Source organism: Pediculus humanus, genomic scaffold, assembly GCF_000006295.1.
Source record: "Pediculus humanus corporis 1103172107540 genomic scaffold, whole genome shotgun sequence".
NCBI lineage: Eukaryota > Metazoa > Arthropoda > Insecta > Psocodea > Pediculidae > Pediculus > Pediculus humanus.
Window position 1 is genome coordinate 317,460 of NW_002987155.1, and position 21,722 is coordinate 339,181.

At 30.1% G+C, this 21,722-nt stretch overlaps 3 protein-coding genes across 3 annotated transcripts; 1 reads left to right on the forward strand and 2 right to left on the reverse strand.

The window, feature by feature from the left end:
- Positions 1-2,548: 2,548 nt before the first annotated feature.
- On the forward strand, positions 2,549-4,726 carry Phum_PHUM189880 (6-phosphofructo-2-kinase/fructose-2,6-bisphosphatase, putative; the record flags this gene model as incomplete). Its single annotated transcript, XM_002425235.1, has 8 exons — positions 2,549-2,553; positions 2,812-2,927; positions 3,013-3,170; positions 3,263-3,397; positions 3,475-3,732; positions 3,850-4,068; positions 4,139-4,501; positions 4,583-4,726. The coding sequence occupies 8 exons, from the start codon at positions 2,549-2,551 to the stop codon at positions 4,724-4,726; spliced, it is 1,398 nt and encodes a 465-aa protein (XP_002425280.1).
- Positions 4,727-6,279: 1,553 nt separating this feature from the next.
- Phum_PHUM189890 (cAMP-dependent protein kinase catalytic subunit, putative) lies at positions 6,280-8,819 on the reverse strand (the record flags this gene model as incomplete). The annotated part of the gene is made up of 11 exons (XM_002425236.1): positions 6,280-6,445; positions 6,524-6,713; positions 6,806-6,935; positions 7,078-7,255; positions 7,365-7,528; positions 7,635-7,782; positions 7,925-7,956; positions 8,045-8,048; positions 8,085-8,231; positions 8,318-8,774; positions 8,807-8,819. 11 exons carry the CDS (start codon positions 8,817-8,819, stop codon positions 6,280-6,282), a joined length of 1,629 nt encoding a protein of 542 aa, XP_002425281.1.
- Positions 8,820-15,889: 7,070 nt separating this feature from the next.
- Positions 15,890-19,652, reverse strand: Phum_PHUM189900 (uncharacterized protein; the record flags this gene model as incomplete). Its single annotated transcript, XM_002425237.1, has 4 exons — positions 15,890-15,923; positions 16,554-16,620; positions 17,879-19,078; positions 19,217-19,652. The coding sequence occupies 4 exons, from the start codon at positions 19,650-19,652 to the stop codon at positions 15,890-15,892; spliced, it is 1,737 nt and encodes a 578-aa protein (XP_002425282.1).
- Between the last annotated feature and the right edge of the window lie 2,070 nt (positions 19,653-21,722).

Here is a 21,722-nt window from a genome sequence, read left to right on the forward strand (position 1 = left end):
CGGTGACAATTAATTTTAATGAGGAAAAAAATTTGTCGGTCCTGTTAAGTTTACGTAATAAATTAATAATAATAATAATAATAATAAATCTTAACGAAATCGTTAGAATTTTCAAGGACTTTTCGCTTTTTTTTTTTTTTTTTTTTTCAATTTGCAAATTTTTTATTCGCACAAACAAAAACCTGAATATTATTAATAATAATAATAATGATCGTTTTATGTAACTTAACGGTTTCGATAATTGAATAACAAAAAAAAAAAAAAAAAAAAAACCTTGGCGATAAATAAAAAATGGACGTCGTTACATTATTTAATAAAAGAAAAAAAGAAAATAAATGAAAATTTAAAAGTTGTTTTATTAAATAATTTATATACGACAGTATTATTATTATTATTATTATTATTATTATTATTATTATTATTATTATTATTGTTGTTGTTATCCTTATCAATATTTTGTTGATGTTTGTTCTCTTTGTCTGATAGGTAGGTGGGGTCGGGTTTGTTTTATTGATAATTTCTTGTCAAAAAAAAAAAAAAAAAAAAAAAGATCGGTTTTGAATTGTTATGAAATTGGCAAAAAACAAAAATGACGTCACGACGTTTTTTTTATTTTTGTCGGATTTGAAAATCGATGAATCGATAGATCGATCGATCGATCTATCGATAATCGTGTTTATTTTTTTTTTTAAATGAAAAGCTTACGGTAAGATTAATTGTGATTTTCTTTTTCTTTGTTGTTGTTGTTGTTGTTAATTGATTATTCCTGAAAAAATCGATAAAAGGAAAAAAGTAGATAGAGTTAGGAAAAGTCGGAAAAAGAAAGGGGGGAGGGGGGAAATTATTATTATTATTATTATCGCGCGAATTGAAAACAAAACAAAAAAGGAACAATCGAATGTGTTGACGTTTAGGATTTTTTTGGTTGTTGGTAGTAAGACTGAGAGACATTTGATGGAAAAACAAAAGAGTATTTGATACTCGAACAAACAAACAAACAAACAAAAACCTTGAACCTAATTTAAAAGGTACGAAACAGGAGGAAATGGGGGGGGGGAGAGGTGGCAAAGAAAAAAACAAATTTTTTTTGTTCTTGTTACGACTCGACAAATGCGATGACGTCACATTCAATTTCGCATAAAATTCGTTATTGATAAAAAAAAATAATTAATAAAAATCGATAATCAATCAATATGAAATTGATTTTTTTTTGCGCATGCGCGGAACTCGATAAAAAAAAATAAAATTTTAAAACAAATTTTTCGCCCTTGGGTGGTCGTAATAAGCAAAAAAAAAAAACCTTTAAAGGTTACGACTGACGATGATAAAATTTTTTAATAAGGTTCAATGATAATAATAATGATAATAATTTCATTGGGGAGTAGGGAAATCAAAAAAAATTTCCGAAGGAGAGGGGGGAAGGGAAGAGGGAAACTTTTTTTTTTTTTTTTTATTAATCATCGATATCAATTTAAAAAAAAAAAAACGATTAAAATTATATTTAAATTGGCTACGGTTACGATTTTATAACCTTGAACGATAGCAAAAATAATTTGAGGGGGCTTTGCTGAAAGAAAACTCTTTGATTTTTTATATTTATTTAGAAATTTTTTCGTTTGTGAGGGGAGGAGGGAGCTGTGGAATACATTTTATTTGTCATGACGTTTTCCATTCGTTGAAAGCGCAAACAAACAAACAAACGAACGAACGAACAAACGATTCGGGTCATTTTGATCGTAAAAAAAAAATTTATTTATTTACTTTCACGCCCCGTCGCGATTTCCCTTCCAGAATTTTCCTTCGGGTTAACAAAAAAAAAAAAAAAAAAAAGTGAAAATTATTAGTAATAAACCCTCCAGGCCTTTAAGAATAACGAAAAAATTTGTTTAATATTTCAAACAAACGCCTTTTATAATTATTATTATTATTATTATTAACCACAGGGTTTATTTTACGGCATCTACTTAAAAATTAAAAAATAAAAAAAAATACGAACCTGTTTGTTCATGTTGTTGTCGTTTGTTGTGTCCCTTCGAGCGTTATTTTACTTTATTAAGTTGCATTAAAAAAAAAAAAAAAAAATTGTAAACAAACGTCGCAAATGCATTTTTCTTAATTTTTCGTAATAATTAATTGATATCGGTCAAAACTATTTGATAATCTGACACGCACTCACGCACAAACACACACGCACTCTCTCTCTCTCTCTCTCTCTCAAGTTGTCTATCTATCTTAAAAAAATTTACACGCAAAAAACAAAAATCCAAAACAAAATATTACGTAATCTTTAAACAATCATTATCATTATTATTATTATTATTATTATCATTATTATCATTATTATTATCATTATTATTTAATAGAATTTCTTTCGTTAAATACACATAAATATATAGGACACGCGTGGTGTTGCTTAAGTTCGTTCCATTTAATAATAAATAAAAACAATAAAAAAAAAAAAAAAACTCGTTTGTTGACATTGTTGTGGTTGTTGTTGTTGTTGTTGTTTACATAAAATTTTTTTCGATTTGATAATTTTAACGAATAGATGAAGTAAAAAAAAAAAAAAAAAAAAAAAGAAAATTTTGTCGTGATGACGTTTTAAAATATTCGCACAAAAAAAGACGTAAAATTTGTGCCAAAACAAAACGAAACGAAAAAAATTGACCCCAATTCTCTCTCGTTTGTTGTTTGTACGGCCAAAAAATATTTAAAAAAAAAAAAATTTATTTTTACTCGTTCGTTCGTTAATAAATAAAAAAAAATTTTTTTTTTAATAAATCCGCCATTTTTTTTTTTTTCAGAAAACAGGTTTAATGATTTTAGATCTTTGGTTGTTGCTTTCGTCGGACTTCCGGCACGTGGTAAAACAGTTTTGGCTCATAAACTAACAAGATATTTACAATGGATTGGGATATCGACGGAGGGTTTGTTACACAAAATGTGATGATTGTCCATAACAAACGTAAAGTTCTACTAATATTTATTATTATTATTATTATTATTTTACAGTGTTCAGCGTTTGCGATTATTGTCGAAAACACGTGGAATTATACGATCACAACGTGTTCAGAGTCGATAATAGGGAAGCGATGAAATTAAGAGAAAAAAGCACTTTCGAAGCCATGGAAGATGCAACTCGTTGGTTAAAAGGTGATGGAAAAGTCGCGGTACGTCATCCTCCGTTTGTTGTTGTTGGTGTGGTTGTCGCCGCTGTCGTCGCCACCAAATATTCAAAACATTTCGTTTGTTTGTTTTACAGATATTAGACGGTACGAATCCGAATAGAAACTACAGGAAAGTTTTACACGAATATTTTGTCAAACAACTCGGTTATAAATTATTATTTGTCGAATGTATTTGCGACGACGATGGTATCTTGGAAAAAAACATCAGGGTAACTTCGATTAATCGATTAATCGATTTATCGATTTATCGATTACGACGAATAATTTTTTGGTTTTGTATTTATAGGAAATCTTGCAATTCAACATAGATTATAAGAAAATGAAAAAAGAAATGGCAATGAAGGATTTGAGGTGTAAAATAGAACATTTTAAAGAACAATACGAATGTTTAACAACGAGAAACGAATCCAATTTAAGTTTTATTAAAGTTTTCAATGGCGGCGAAAATATTTCGATAAATAAAATATCAGGTCAATTGCAATGTAAAATCCTTTATTACATATCTAATTTTCGCGCACAACCGAGGACTTTGTATTTTTCAAGAGTGTGTGTTTATTTATATATTTTTCCCCCCCTCTCTATCTCTTTCTCTCTCTCTCTCTCAAATCTCGTTAAATGATATAACATTCACTGACTATTCCCGAATGTTTTTTTTTTCAAGCACGGCGAAAGCGAATTTAATTTACTCGGACGTATTGGAGGAGATGCAAATTTATCACCGAGAGGATTACAATACGCACAAAATTTAGCAAGATATTTCAATCAGAGATGTATAAAAGGATTGAAAATATGGACGAGTGAAAAAAGGAGAACGAATCAAACGGCGGGTGGGATTTTAGCACCCGTTGAATCCCTGGAATCGTTAAACGAACTCGATGCCGTACGTGTAAATCCCGGTTTTTTGTAAATAGTTATCATTATTATTACTTACGTTGGTTTTTGGTTTTTAGGGGATTTGCGAAGGTTTAACATACGATGAAATGAAAGAACATTATCCGAAAGAATTCGCATGGAGAGATGAGGATAAATTAAGGTATCGTTATCCCTGGGGAGAATCTTACGTCGATATAATGACGAGAACGGAACCTATATTGATGCAATTGGAATCCGAAGATAACGTTTTGGTATTGAGTCATCAAGCCGTACTCAGGTGCATAATCGGTTATTTTTTGTACAAAACGAAAGAACAACTTCCGTACCTGGAAATCCCATTGCACACGATAATTAAATTAACGAGCCACGGGTACGATTATAAAATGGAACTCATTAAATTGAACGTCGATTGCGTTGACACGACTAGGAAAAGGCCAAAAGTATTATTATTATTAATAATGTTTTGTAGTGTTTTATAAGATTATTATTATTATTATTATATTTTCGTTTGAATTTTCCAGGATTGTTCTTTGTCGACCCAACAACCGTCTCACGAATCATTGAAAAATCCCGTTGTTACATCACATTTTCATGGAAATGTTAAAAAATTTTGGTCGCAAGATGATAATAATAATAATAATTCAAACGTTTGTTTGGGAGCTTGAGAAAGTTTTTTTTGTTTTTTTTTAAGGGGAAACGGAAATTAATGAAAATTATTTATAATTAATTTTAATCAAAAAAAAAAAAGAAAAAGAAAAAAATTATAAGTTTTGGTGCTGTTGCGGTTGTTTTGTGGTTGTTTTCATGTATGCCAAAGGGTATACATGACTTATGAAAAAAAATGTTGTAATAATTATTATTATTAATATTTTTCTCCAGTTTGCACGGTAAAAAAAAATATATATATAATAATTATTATTATTTTTTAAATTATTTTATTTATTTAATTAGAAAAAAAAAATCCTCTCGTCTCGTCTCCCGTTTTTTTTCCCCCCCCATTTCCATTTAATTTAAGGATATAATATCCAAGGAGGTAAAAAGTAAAATAATTCAAAAAAATTCCCGCTTAAAATAAAATGTGTGTCAGGTAAAATAAAATGAATACTAGGTCGACCTTGTATTCAAGGTCGACCTTGGTTGCAAAAACGTGGCCATGAAAATTTTTACAAAATTAAAATTTAAAACTGGTGGCCTTGATTTCAAGGTCGACCTTGAATGCAAAAACGCGACCATGAAAATTTTCACAAAATTGAAATGTAAAACCAATGGCCTTGGATTCAAGGTCGACCTACTTTTGAATAAATCGTAAACGTTGGATTCCCACTTGAAATCCGGCGCGGAAATTTTATTTACGAATATTTTTTACACTTTTATTCGTATTTTAAGTTAATTCGTATCAGGCAAACATAAAAAAATGGAGGTTAATAAATAAAAAAACATACAAAATTTGATTTTTTTTTATTCGTTTATTTTTTTTTCTTTAATTAAATACATCATTCAATAATAATAATAAAAATAATAAAAATAATAATAAAATAATAATAATAATAATAACAATAATAAAAAAAATCAATTTAAATAAAAAAAAAAAACAAACAATTTCACAATAAAAAAAAAAAAAAAAATTATTTAATTATTTCCAATCAGAGCGCCATATTTGATTTTATTTATCATAATATATATATATATATATATATATATATATATATATAGACACAAATTGATGAGTTTTCTCTATGTTTAACATATTTAATAATCATTCTTTTCTTTTTCTTTTTTTTTTTAAATAAAAAAATATCACTATTATTATTATTACTATTATTATTATTTTTTTTTTTTAATAAAATCATGACTAGCGACACTCTGAATAGTAATAATAATAATAATAATAATAATAAAATGTATATGCCGTTTTCCCAACAAGAGCAAAAAGAAAAAAAAGAAAGAAAGCAAGAAAGAGAATATTAAAAAAATTTTTTTTTGTTTTGTTAATGTCCCCCGCAACCAATTGACCCCTCCCCACGTCCCCCCGTCGTTCGGTTATTTAATTGTAATCGTAATATACGTAAGGGGCTTTGATACGTTTGCTTACACAAAAAACAAAGCGAAAAAATATTAATATAATTCGCGGGGAAAAAAGATAAAGAAAGATAGATAGAGAGAAAGAGAGATAGAGAGAGAGAGATAGATAGGGGGAAAAAAATTATTATTACTTTTTTTAAAAATTTTGATCCCATCCCGTGATGTCATCCGGCGGTGGTCCATCCGCATCCGGAGGATATTCGTCAAAATTAGAATGATCGAGAGCATCTTGAACTTTGGGCAAAATCGGAGGAGTTAACGTTCTCGTCGTTAAACCTTCCCAATTGAAACCGTCGAACCACCTATCAAAATAAAAAAAAAACAATAATAATAATAATGATGATGATGATGATGATGATGTTAATTGATTTTTTTCTTACTTGTGTTTTTGTATTTCGCTTATTCCACCTTTTTGATACCCGAGTCTTTCAACTGGATTATCCCGGCATAATTTTTTTATAAGAACCGTCGCGTTTCTCGTTATGTTCCTCGGAAATTCAATTGCATCTATTCCCTTTAATATAATGTTGTAAGTTTTCATTGGATCGGATCCGGTGAATGGTGGAGTACCTGATATTAAAAACAAAAAAACGTGTAAATAAATGTATTAAATAGAGACGACCCGATGTCGTCGTCCCCTCATCGTTTTAATAATTCGTTACCCGTTAATAATTCAAACATTAAAACTCCCAACGACCAATAATCGGCGCTTATATCGTGGCCCCTGTTCAATATGACTTCTGGAGCAACATATTCTGGTGTACCGCAGAATGTCCAAGTCTTTCTACCGTGCTGCATTGCGAGAGAGAGAGAGAGAGAGAGAGAGAGAGAGAGAGAAAGAGAAAAAAAAACAAAATTAAATCATTCAATTCCAGACTCGACAATATTATTATTGGAAAAAAATAAAAAAAATCTGGAAAGAGTTGCAACAAACCTGGAGTTTTTTAGCAAAACCAAAATCAACCAATTTAACATATCCCTGTACGTCTAGCAAAAGATTTTCCGGTTTCAAATCTCTATAAATGATGTTTCTGCTGTGAAGGTAATCGAATGCGGAAACGACGCATGCCGTGTAAAATCTCGTTGTGGAATCGTCAAAATGTCCTTTATCTCTGTTGACACGATAAAAAAAAAAAAACAAATAAATAAATCACCGTAGGATTTTCCAGCATTTTCGCTGGAGAAAAAGGAGGGAAAGTTTTTACTTATATTATTGATTACCTGAGTATGGTCCACAATTCACCGCCGAGACACGATTCCATGAGCATGTATAAATATTTTCTATCTTTGAATGTTTTATATAATTTAACAATAAAATCGCAATTTGCTTCGCTCATTATATCCTTTTCCGACATTATGTGTTGCTGTTGTCTCGTTTCAACGATCTGGAAAAGATAAAGAGAGAGAGAGAGAGATAGATAACCGTTAGTGATCGTCGCATGATACAAAAAAATCACATAACCGTCACCGTCATTGGCACCATCATCATACCTGACTCTTTTTCATTTGTTTCAATGCAAACGATCTCGTACAATCTCCAGCTATTTGTACTAATTCTACTCTTCCAAAACCACCGACTCCCAGTGTTGCCAAAATTCTCAAATCGGATAGTTTAAGATCGCGGAATTCTTCGTTGACCCTAAAAAAAAAAAAAAAAAAAAAAAATTATTATTAAACTTAATCTCGTTTCATCATCATCGTCATCATCATCATCATCGCCTTCATCATTATTATTATTATTCTTTTGAAGAAAATTCATTTTCTCACGCGTTTTTCCATACACATTAATTAACCTCACCCACCTCGTTTCATTCTCCAAAAAAACATCTATAAATTGTTAAGCGTGAAACGGTAAAAAAGAAAAAATCGTTATTATTATTATTATTATTGGATTTTGTGACGACACTTCCGGTTATTTTTTTTTTTTTGTTCGATACTTACTTTCGTCTTTCTATTCCTTCGTCGGCATATTTCGTTCTTATTTCATCTAAACCGGATATTAACTGATTGAAGGATTCTCTATCGATTACCAAACAAGTGACACCTTCGGGATCGTTTGCTATTATGTTGGCAGTTCTCAAATCGTCACTGAAATAAATTATATTATTATTATTATTATTGTTTGTTGGTTGTTGTGATCATCGTGATGGTGATGGTGACGGTTGGTTATTTACCCTTGCAAAGCTTTTTCACCGAAGAAATCTCCTTTTCCCAAAGTTCTTATGTATTTTTCTTCGGACGTGTTGGGTTGTTTTATCGTGACTTTAACTTCACCTTTGCTTATAATGAAAAACGTGTCACCCCTCGCACCCTGACGTATTATGTAGTCACCCTGGTTGTAATAAGCTTCTTCCAAAACGTCTGATATTTTTATAAGAGTGTCTTCTGGCAAGTTTTTGAATATTGGTACGCTTTTTAAGAAATTCGTGTATTCTGCTTGACGGATGAGACCCGTTCTCATCATGATCGTTTGAAAACATTGTCGTTCTATTGCCCATAGCTTGCAATCGGTTGCTGCTTTCGTCGTGGCTGTTCTTTTGCAATTGTATAATATGGCTAATTCTCCGAAAACTTTTCCCGGTGCTAATGTGCTCAGGTATTTGTTTTCTCGCGATACTTCCACGCGTCCCTCTGTAACAAAAAAATCATTTAAATTATTTTACGTGTTGGCAGCATGATTCAAACAACAACAACAACAAACAAAACAAACAAAGTCAAAATTCGATGATTGTTATGAAATATAAGGAAAGTGAAAGTTTTACGGTTTCCATCGATTTTTTAAAAAATATTTCGGATGAGTTTTAACGAAAGTGTCGATAAACAAAATCGTCGGGTCAGCAACAAAACGATAACTTTTAACCTTTTCATTTATTTCGAACGTTATAAACTTAAACGAATTTTCACGGATGGCTATAAAATAATATTTTTAAATGACGTCACGAAGGTTTTTCCCGTTTGTGAATTACCCATGACGCCGTCACCCCCACCGTCACCGTCACCACCATTAAAAAAACGGTTAAATTAAAATCGTAACAAAAAACGTATGTCGAAATTAATATGGAAGGTCTTTCTTTCTTTCTCTTTTCGTTTCCTAATAAAATATTTCTTCAATTAAATTACTTTTTCTCCTTTTCTACTACTACTCATCGAGAATAGGTACAGGTACGCCCTAGGTAAAGATCCGCCATTTTGTATAAGTTTAAAAATAATTTAAAAGGCTGACGGGTCGTATTACGAGAATAAATTTTTTTTTTTTTTTAAATAAATAAATAAATTGTTTCGTCATTATCGGTTGTGTACAAACAACGGTTGCGTTTATTATTATTACAAAATAAAATTTTTTGTGTTTGTACGTATTTGTGTCGTTAGTCAATCGATCGATCGATGGATCGATCGATCCATCGATCAATCGATCAATCGACACAAATTCTAGTCGTCGTTAAAAAAAATAAAAAATAACGAAGACAATTTTTTTTTTTTTCGTAATCGTGTCCCGTGAATTATTTATTATTAATTCCCCTCCTTCTTCTTCTCCCCTTCCTCTCTTCGCTCCCGGGGAACGGGTCATTAATATTAACGTGGTATTAAAGTTTAAAAAAAAAACCCCGGGAAATTTAAAAAAAAGTTGATAACGCGAAGAAGTAGAAGAAAAAATTTCTTTTGTTTTTCGTAAAAAAAAAATATAAAAACAAAAAAAATCCTTTCACCTTTTTTTTTTTTTTTAACGAACGAACGAACGAACAAACAAACAACAAACAAACAATACAAAAAAAAAAAGAAAAAAGACTGGAGAACAATTCCAGGAGAGCGTGATTCCGGAGAAGATGTCACGACGGTCAATACTTTCACTTACGAACGAAATCGTTTTATTATACTCTCGTACTAATTTAATTTTTTGTTGTTTGTTGTTGTTGTTCGACTCTCCGTTCCACTTTTCTTTTCTTTAATTTACGCTCACGTAATCATCATCATCATCATCATTATTATTATTATCATGGCGGTACAAAAAACTCACGAAATTCGATTGAATTTGATGAGGGAAGAGGAAAAAAAAATTTTTTTTCAAGTTACAAACGTAGTCTCCCCGTCGATAAAATTCGAATATATCACTCACCCTTTACGCAAAAATACGACGTCGTTTGTCGTACAATGGAAACAAACAAAGAAACAAACAAACAAACGAACAAACCCGTAAAAAACAAAATCAATAATTATAAATAACAATTTTTTTTTTGTATACTTTTTAATTAGTTTTTTTCATTTTGAATAACGGCCAAAAAAAAGGTCCTTAAGTAATAATAATAATAATAATAATAATAACAATGAAAACGGTTAATGATAATGATATAATAATAATAATAATAATAATAATAATAATAATAATAATAATAATAATAATAATAATAATAATAATAATAAAAGTTCGAAGGTTAATCTAAGCCTGAAAAAGAAAAAAAAGAAAAAAATTTCACGACCGCAAAACGAGAAATTAACATCATTATTGTAAACTCTGTTATTATTATTATTATTATTATTTTAAAACGATAAGAAAAAAAAGAAAGAAAAAATTTAAATTGTTCTCATAGAGTGTTTAAACAATAGCAAACGATTATTATCATTATCATTATTATTATTATTATCATTATTATTATTATTATTATTATTATTATTATATTTTATTTTTTTCGTAGAAAGAAAGAAAGGAAAAAAAGGAACACGCGGACTTTTTATTTTATTTTTTCGTCTGCTTTCACTTCGACGATTTATAAATAATAATAATAATAATAATAATGATGATGATAATGATGATGATGATTTATAGTAAAAACTCCCGTTTAAAAAAATTATTAATCCCCCCGAAAAAAAAAAAAAAAAATTTTTTTCTATTCAAAATGGCTCGCCTTTTTCGAACGGATAATATTTTTATATATATTTCATTGTCATTGAGAAAAAAAAACATGGCGGGGGGGAGGGGGGCGATAATAATAATAATACAATTTTATCGAGGCGGCGGTTTAAACGTTTTTTTTTTTTTTTTTGTTTCTTTTTTTGTCAGAGTAAGTAACGCACACGCACGCAAAATAAATTGACAATAATAACGAGTTTTCAAGGTTTTCGCATCAGGTACAATTCCACCACCTTTTTCTTTTTATTATTATTATTATCATCTGACAAAAAAAGACAAAAACTAGAACGATCCAAAATGAAAAAAAAAAAAAAATCCGACCGTTTTTTAACCTCTTAAACTAAAAATTAAAAAAATTAAAAAAATCAGGTTTTTATCGGATACGACCAAACAAAAAAAAAAAAAAAAACCAAATCAAATCACAAAAGTAATTAAAAATTTCCGGCGGCCATTTTGGATTTAATAAAAAAATTTTTTTATTTTATTTTCGATCCGTCGTAATGAAATTGATTCACCGCCTTCGCGGAAAAACGTTTACGACAAATGAGAATTCGAAAAAAAAAAAAAAAACAGATAAAAGTCATAGAGATGATTAAACTCCTTTTCCGTTCGTGATTTTGATTATGATGACGTCATTCGTCATTTATTTTTAAAAATCAAAATGGCGTCGCTCAAACGCTTTACGCTCAACGGTTTTTCTTATTTTTTTATTTATTTAAAAAAAAAAACGTTAAAACGCACGTTCGATTCGTTATAATTACAATATACCTGTATAATCTACCTTGAAAATTATTATCATTATCATTATTATTATTATTATTATTATTATTATTTTATCAATAAAATTAGAATGGGAATAAATGACGTGAATTTAAATTAATTTTTCGCGTCGACCGTTAAAAAAAAAAAAAAAAGTTACTATATAAAAATAATTCGAAATTTCACCTTGGAAATAAATAATAAGTATTCTAATTACACGTTTCCCTCTCTCTCAATTAACTACGAAAATTACGGGTGGGGAGGGTGATGGGGGATAGGGGGTAGTGGGGGTGAGAGGGAAACAAAAATTTCGACGCGTTCGCGGGGTTAAACGATTTTTTTTCGAAAAAGTTCGTGGCCCCCCCCCCTCAAAACTCTTTTTCTCTCTCGAAAGTTTTCAATTTCGTTCATAATTAAATTAATAATAATAATAATAATAATAATAATAATAATAATAATAATAATAATAATAATAATAATAGTAATAATAATAATAAATTTCATTCATTCTAGACGAGGACAATCGAAAAAATTATTTTCGTATGAGTGATGAGTGTGAGTTTCTACTAATGACACTTAATTGCGTGCATGTCATTTTATTAGCGTCAATTTTCTACCATCCCCCCACTTCCCTCCCCTTCCCTTTCTTTTTTTAATTAATTTCTTTGTACACGCACGAAAGTGGAAATAGACAAAGTTTAAAAAACGTCGAGTAAAAATTTCGGGTCGGCTTAGAATCGAAATGCGGCAAATGGCAAACGAAGTGGACTTAGAATAAAAATCGCCTCCACTCTTTATTCGCACGCGCACACACTCACGGGTTAAAGGTCAAGAATGTTAGATTATATTAGGAGTGAGTGAGAGAGTGAGTGAGAGAGATAAAAAATGACTAAATAAATAAAATAATTTTTATAAATATGAGCAATAATTTCGGATTGAGCAAGTTTTTTTTTTTTTTTTCTTATAAAAATGTTTTTCACTCCTCCCACGATTTTCGTAATATTTTTCCAAAAAAAAAAAAAAAAATTCAAAATTAATCAACGTTCTGGAGAAAAAAATTTTCAATTGAAAATGATAATAATAATAATAATAATAATAATAATGACTTAATCAATTTTTTTACAGCCGCAAATAAACAGATAAATCATCATCGATTCAAATCAATCGATCGATTGATTGATTGATTTTTTCCCAACATCCGATCGATGTGTGACTAATAACAGACGGAAGCGGGGATGGTGATGGTGGTGGTGGTCGTAGTGGCGATGGGGATGGTGGTGGTGGTGGCGATGGCGTCATCTTGAATACTCTTTAATTAATTGCAATCAATTTTTTCCGGTGTTTTATCCTTACAATCTGCTCATTAACAACTTTCACAATTTCAAATCTACGTGATAACAACAACAACAACAACAACAACGACAACCATATTGATAATAATAATAATAATAATTCTTTTCCTTAATGGAATATTAATAACCCACGCAAAAAAAAAAAAGATTTTTTTATCAGTTTTTTTTTTTTATTTTGGAGAAAATTTTATATAGATGATTTCAACACATTTAAACTTAATCATTATAATTTTTTTTTCTATTGCCACGTTAACTTTTTTCGCAAAGGTAAAAAACGAATGAATATTTAATATGTCGAGAAAACTCGTTAATTAAAATGGAAAAAAAAAGAGGAAAATTTTTAAATATCGAATAAAATTCCTCCTTTCCCCCCCCCCCCCGTCCCTCCCGTGAGGTTACAAACAATGACTAATCTAGAATAATAATAATGATAATAACTATTTAAAATATTATTCACGTTATTAATTCATTCAAAGTAAAATAATTCAAGGTTGATAAAATGAGAGAGAGAGAGAGAGAGAGAGAGAGAGAGAGAGAGAGAGAATAAAGCTTTCCGTGACCTTTTCAAATGTTTTTTTTTTTTTAAGCCCTCGAGTTTAAGAAAAAAAAATTTTATTTATTAAAACGTCGTGTCACAAGATTTATTACGAGACGGAGGGGAAGATAAAACGTTTAAAGAAAAATTTGAAAGTTTTTTCGCGCCAAAATAAAATTCAAAAATTTTATTATTTTACCGCCGACAGAAATTTTTTACTTTTGCATTAAAAAAAAAAAATTTTTTTTTAAAGTGACCCTGATTTGTTCTCTAATTCCACTTTTTTTTCCAATTTGATCTAAACCAGGATGTGTGTGTGTGTGTGTGTGTAACAGAAACAGAAAAAATAAAACGACTGGAAAAATTTTTTTTTTAATTAAAAAAAAAAAATTCGTTCCAGTTTAAATTTTTTTTTAAACGTCTCTTAAACAATTGTTTAATAATCGGCGGTTAAATATGGCGGTAAAATATGGCGGTGTAATATTTCCTACGGTACTGTTAATTCATCATTGAACCGTATTTCCGTCGGCGGTAAACATAAATTTCCCCAGCCATTGTTTGAACTGATACAAAAAAATGATGGAAATTTTTTTTATACGGGGCAAAAGGTCAGGGTTACGAATAAACCGTCATTATCATCATCATCATCATCATCATCATCATCATCATCATCATCATCATCATCATTATTAAAAATAATCAAAATCATCTCCAAAATTCTCCAGTTATTGTTGATTGAAATCTTTTAACGTTTCCTCTCCTCGCACGCTTTTATTTAAAAAAAAAAAAAAAAAAAAGTGAAAATCGCACGAGAAAACAAAAAAAAAAAATTACGAAGGGATGGGGGGAAAGGGGATCCGACTTTCTAAAGAAGAAGAAGATGATCAATTAATATTAATAAAGATAAAAAAAGCAGAAGACGAGACAAGATCGACAACAACAACAAGATGATTTTATTATTTAGAAAACGATTTTTTTCTCATGTTTAAATTGATAACACCGCTCCTTATTATTAAACTCCTCACCTCATCTCCCCTTGTGTCTTCCCCGTCTAATGCCACGATACCCAGAAAGACGACAACAAAAAACACTTTGCGATTACAAAAAATTATGAAAATAAAAAATGGCGACTTTCTAAAAAAAAAAAAAAAAAGAAACGTTTGTTTTTGTGAAATTGATTATCATTACGGTGATGATAATGATGATGATAATGATGATGATGATGATAATGATGATGATGATGATGATGATGATGATAATACGACTGGTTCCTTAAATATATACTTTTTTTTTCAAGTTTAAAATTTTCTATTACCACGACGAAACAAAAAAAAGGCAAAAGATTATTATTTACGGTAGAGGAAAAAATGACAAACGATTACGTCACGATTATTAACTTTTTTTTTTTTTTTTAAATAAAAAACGTAAAGAGAGGAAAAAAAACCAAACAACCAACAACCAACCAACAACCGGTCAACCTTCGAATGCGCGAGGTCGAAACACACAAAAAAAAAAAAAAAAACTTGATTGACTAAAATAAAATAAAAAAAATTTTCAGGCACGTAGGAAAACTTAAAAAAAAAACTTTTTCGTCATTTTCTCTCGTTTATTCTGTGGCCGTTGCTTCCCCCCACTTTTCCCCCTCCTCCTTCTTCTTCTCACTTATCATCACCAGAGTTAAACAACCCAAAAAGAAAAATTTTTTTTTAATCAACCGGAAGTAAGAATCAGAGAGGCGAGGCAACAAGTCGATTTCGAAAAACATCATTAAAGGTTTCCGAAGGCAACGAGACTATTCAAGATGGAGAGAGAATAAGAAGAAGATAAAAAAAAACAAAAGTTGGCCACACTGTACGTTTATCGATTGTCTGTTAATATCATTTATTTGCTGTCGCTCATTGAATCCGCGTCCACGCCCCCCTTTCATTGTATGTTCTCTCATTCGTTTCATTATTATTATTATTATTAATTATTTTATATTGAATTCGATAGATTTTTTTATCGTCTGCTTTTTTTTTTTTCTTTTAAGAATTCCAAGCGGAAAATTCACGTAGCGAGGGGGTAGTGTTAAGAGAGATGTGGTAATAAAGGGTGGTGGTGGTGACGTCGGCGATCACAGCGACGGAGACAAAAAAGGAACGTATTGACACACATGATAAAATCATGTTCCGGATCGCGTTCTCAAACGAAAAGGTTAAAAGTTCAGGGTCAAATTTTTAAATTTTTTACTTTAAAAATCGTTTAACAAAAAAAAAACATTTAAAAACACAAACAATTGTTTTTGAAAAATCTAGAACATTAGTTTAAAAAAAAAAAAGAATAATAATAATAATAATAATAATAATAATGAACTTTTGCGGTCATTAATTCCGTTAATAATTTTTTTTTTTTTTTTTTTCCGGCTAAAATTTAAACCGCAGCAAATTTTTTTTCTTGCTCGTGTTCCGACTTGCAAACGCGGTCATTTTTTTTTTTTTTTTTTAATACGATATAATTATTTATGAAAATGTAACGAGAGAGAGAGAGGAGGAGAGAGAGGAAGAGAGAGAGAGAGACAAAATTAGGCAAAAGAGAGAGGGGCGGGAGGGAGAGAGAGAGAGAGAGACACAGAGAGAGGCAAAAGAAATATTAATAAAAAGAAATTTTTAAACAAAAAAAAAAAATTGAATGCGATTGTAAAACCTGTGAAAACCTGATCAAAACGGCGGAAAAATGACAAAAAATCTCATCAAAATAAAAATACTCTCTCCGTATCCGCACAACTCTTACAAAAAACGCCGCCATTTTAAAAAAAAAAAAATTAAAATTAAAATGACGTAATTTTTATTATTTATTAAATTTTTAATTGTTTTTGCTACCTGCTACGGCATCTCATTTCCAACCCACCCTTTTCACCTCCTTCACCTTCACCTCCACCTCCTCCTCCTCATAGTTTAAAACAATAAAATTACGTAATTGACTAAAAATATCAACAACAACAACAACAACAACAACAACAAATAATAATAATAATAATGATAATAATAATAAAAAAAAAATAAAGTTTGGCAACAAACAATAGTAATAATAATATTTTCCAGTTTCTGACCAGCTTGTAACGCAAAAAGATAATTTTATAAAAATTCGGTTATTGATAACTCGAACATTGGTAACTTTGTTATCACTCCAGACTGGAATCGGCGGGAACGCTGGATAAATAAAAAATTTGAAAGTAGAAAAAAAAAAATGGAAGGACGAAGGACGAAATTTAGATTGTTTTTCCAATGGAGCGGAAAAGAAAGAAAAAAAAACGTTACAATTATTAAATTGGCACCGAAAACGATGTAGAAAAACTGGAGACGGAAAAGGAGAGACAGAAAGAGAGAGAGCGAGAGAGAGTAAGAGAGAGAGAGAGAGAGAGAGAGAGAGAGAGAGAGAGAGAGAGAGAGAGATAATTTAAACAATCTCGTTTCTTAATCTATTTTTTGCACCGCCATTTTCTATTTTTCCCATGGAAACGTTCAGAAACCGACAAATTTTAAAACGTATATTTATATGATTACAGTTAATTATTACTCTATGGATTCTAATCCAATTATTATTTTTTATTTAACAAATTTAAAAACATCAACTTTATATCCTCGTTTATTTACTCTATGGACTTAACGAATTTAATTAACCCCGGTAAAATTTACGTAAAATAACGATCGAAATCGTTAAAAAATAATCAATCGATTCAATTTAAATTTAAATTAGTAATAATAATAATGATGATGATAATGATGATGATGATGGTAATGTTAATAATAATGATAATAATAATTGCAAGAGTGATTTTGTCGGGTTAAAAAAAGTAAAAAAAAAAAAAAAATTTAAAGTTTGTTGTTGGACGGCCGAACGAAAATTTTTTTTTTTTTTTTTTAATTATAAGAAATAAACAAACGGGAATAATTATTTGTTTGTTTATTTGTTTGTTTGTTTGTTTTGCAAAAAAAGTCACGGAGAAAATCAATTAATATAAAATGATAAAGGAAAGGAAGAAAAAAAAAATTTTTTTTTTTTATCGTTTCATGTGCACACAAAGACAAAATCGATCGAATAAAAATCGAATCGTCGTGTCAATAGACAAAAAAATAACGGTATAATAAATTTTCCCATTTTTTTTTTTTTTTGGATTTTGTCGTTACCCGTAACATATACATACCTGGACAAGATGTGTGATGAGTTTTTTTCACATCACCGGAAGAAGGTGGTGATGGTGGTGATGTTGTTGGTGGTGGTGGTGGTGATATTAGATTCGTGTCGTCACTTCTTGTCCTTATCGAATACATCATATTTCCGGTTCTTCTTTTTCTTATACCGTACGTATGAACGGGAACTATGAGTTTAGGTCTAGGTATTGTAAAATCTGAATCCTTAGGAAGGGATTCATTCGATGGCACGTTGTTATCATCATTATCATTATCGCGTACGTAACAATTTTGCCTTTCGGATGATTTTGCCGTTTGTTTCGTATACAATCCCGCTCTTACGTATTCGTCAGATTTTTTACATTCGATTATCGAATTCGTGGATTTATCCCCTTTCGAATTCATTTTTTTTTTCAATCTCAATGTTAAAGTTTTAAATATCGATTTTTCTTCTCTATCGTTTTTATTATAAAAATCCATCAAACGTTTATTAATATCCCGTTCGGTGGATTTATTAATCGTGACGTCATCGTCGTATTCGTCGACGACGTCGGCGTCGACGTTCCCGTACGTTTTAATTTTAGGAATTTGAATAATCCCGTTCGTACGATTATCGTATTCGTCTGTGGATTTTAAAACGTTCGCCGCCCTCGTTTGCGACGCCATTGGAAAAGGTTTAGAATTGACTAAAAGTTTCGACAACCTTACATCCGTTAGGATTTCATCCGTGAAAAGACCTCCGGGATTTTCGAAACCTTTGAGTAATGATGATTTTCCTCTCACCGTGTGAACGGGATTTTTATCTTCGTCTTTAACATTACCGGAAGATGTTTTTATTATCTCTGGTATTTTTAATAATTTTCTTATTGTGTTCGTTGAGAATTTTTCCGACGTTGGATTTTTCCCGTGTCCATCTTTGTTTTTCAAAGATCTCATGGATTTCGAATGTTTTAAATTAATTCGATTTTCACCGTTTTCCATCGGAAAATCTTTGAGGGATCTCATAGATTTAGAATATTTTATCGTTGGTTTTTGAGTTGAATTTTTACACTCTTTCCATTTTTCCATTTCTTTCTTATTATTATTATTATTATTTTCGGAATGTTCGCATTCTGTATCATCTTTAATTTTCCGTGGGGGTGGCGGTGGTGGTGGTGGTGGTAATTCCTTACGTTCCAAATCGTGTCCGCCATTTCTCGCGATTAATTTTTTTTCTATTTTTAAATTTTTATTATTATTATTATTATTGTTATTTCTTTGGTTTGAAATTTCGGGTTCCCCACACTCCCGGACGACATTGTTTTTACATTGCACGTTATGATGTATCAGCCTTGATCTCTCCGTTTTTTCACTCCCGTACAATAATATATCATCAACGCACGAATCATCATCATCATCATCATCATTATCATCATCTTTGTTTGCCTTTTGTTTCGTTTTAATCGTTGTTTTATCGTTTGTCGTCCGACGAGCATATCCGATTTTTTTCATACCCTCTTTTCCAAGAGTTTTCCCGTAATTCGTCCTAATAACTCGTTCATCACCCCTCCTCGATTCATTCCCGTTTTTAAACGATGATGATGATGATGAATAATAATAATAATGACTCGGGTAACTTTGGTAATAACTCACGGTACCGCGATCGATCATGGTCGAACCATCCGAATCCGCGTTCGATCCATCCGAACTGTCCTGTAGCCAATCCGTGTAATTCGTATATAATTTTTTATTGTTATCCGTTTTCCAATCGACTACGTCGTTCCAACTCGATTCGTACATCACCTCCATTTTATTATTATTATTATTATTATTACTATTATTATTATCAGTAATGTTTACGACGTTAACACTGTTGCCGACAAAAACCGCGCGACCTGGATAATTTTTCACTTTCATACTTTTTGACGCAATCCTTCATATTTATTATCATTTACAGTCGACTAAATTTACCAACACAAAAATAAAAAAAAAATTTATTATTATTATCATCATCTCCATCATCATCATTATCGCAACTTATTTTTTTTGTAACTTCTGCCACGTTAAATGTGAAAACACTTTAGAGACATTGGAAAACAATCGAAAGCCTTGAAAATATTTCAAATCCCGCAAATAAGGTATAATTAATAATAATAATAATAAATATAAATAATGTGAAGAAGAAGAAGAACGACAACAAACAACAACAACAACAACAACTCGGTTGTTGCGGTTGTTTTTAACAAACGAATTAAAATTATTTTTAAATCGTGTTTAAAATTTTTTAATTTTATCATTTGCGACACAATTACAATAAATACCAGAATAAAAAAAAAAACAAGAAGAAGAAGAAGACGTTTTGAAAATTGCAATGATAATGATAATGATAATAATGATAATGATAACAACAACAACAACCACAACTTTCTTCGATTGAGTTAATAAAACAAGAACGAAAAATTTGAAAAAAAAAAACTTTCTTATTTGACCGCGAAATTAAAATAAAAAAGATTAAATCCCTTTAAGCAATTACACGTTTAACCGTTAACAGAAAAAAAAAAAAAAAAAAAGAATCATTTCTCACAAATTTTGTTTGATTTTAAATCCCCCTCCCCTCCCTTACCCCCTCTCTCTCCTTTCAAAATCTCCAGTTGTTATTACTACTGTCTCGCTATCATGGAGAACAAAACTGAATTTAAAAAAAGACAACGGATATAATAAAGATCTTTAAAAAACAAAAAAAAAATTCCCTGATATCTGGCAAAACTACTAACATTTGAAAAAAAAATTCCCCGATATCCGGCAAGGCTACCAACATTTGAAAAAAAATTCCCCGATATCCGGCAAGGCTACCAACATTTGAAAAAAAAGAGCAGAAAAATTCGTTTTCGGATGACGAAAGAGGAAAAGAGAAACAAGAGAAACAGAAAGAGGACAAAGAAAGAAAGAGAGAGAATCGGAAAAAAAGACACAAAAAAAGAGAGAGAGAAAGAAATAGAAAGAGATAGATAAAGAGAGAGAGAGAAAGAGAGATATTTGCGCTAATAATTCATTAAAGTGAATCGACCGAGAAAAAAAAAAAAACCAAACGCTAATAAATTACAACCAATTCGACGATTACATAACAACAACCACATTGTACGACGTGGACGACAATCACAACAACAACAACAACCGGTACAACGATATTAAAACAAACGAAAAAAAAAAAAATAATAATAATAATAAATCAAAAAGGGGGGAAGAATTTCGAAAGAGTGCTACTAATCGTTTCACACGCTTTCTATAAATTTAATTTAATTTATTTATAATTAAATTATTATTAATAATAATTTATAGACCGCTATATATCTATATTATAGACCTTCTATAAACGCGAAATCCGCCATCTTTTTTTTTAATTTTTTAATTACGGCGGAAAAGTATTTTTTTTTTAAAAATCCACAAATGTATATTTCTTTTCTCATCGCGTTCATTCATTCATTCATTCATTCACTAATTTTTTTTACTTTAATTATATATCGTCATTATTATTATTAACAATTTTTTTTTTTGACGTGGAATCAGCAGCTAATGAAGTATATTTTAAAATTTTTCAAATGAGAATTTTTTCATTGGCTCGTGATCGAGGAATCGAGAAAAATAAATAATAATAATAATAATAATAATAATAATAATAAATATGATGAAATATATTATCGCCTAAGGGGTCACGCGGGAAAAAAGGCTTCGTTACATTCAAAATGGCGTCGTTAATAATTGCAACAAATAAAAAGAAAAAAAATTCTACGACCACGACGATCGCATCTAAAGTTCAAATAACGAACTTTAAACTGTAATATTCAATAATAAAATTATTATTATTATCATCATCGTCGT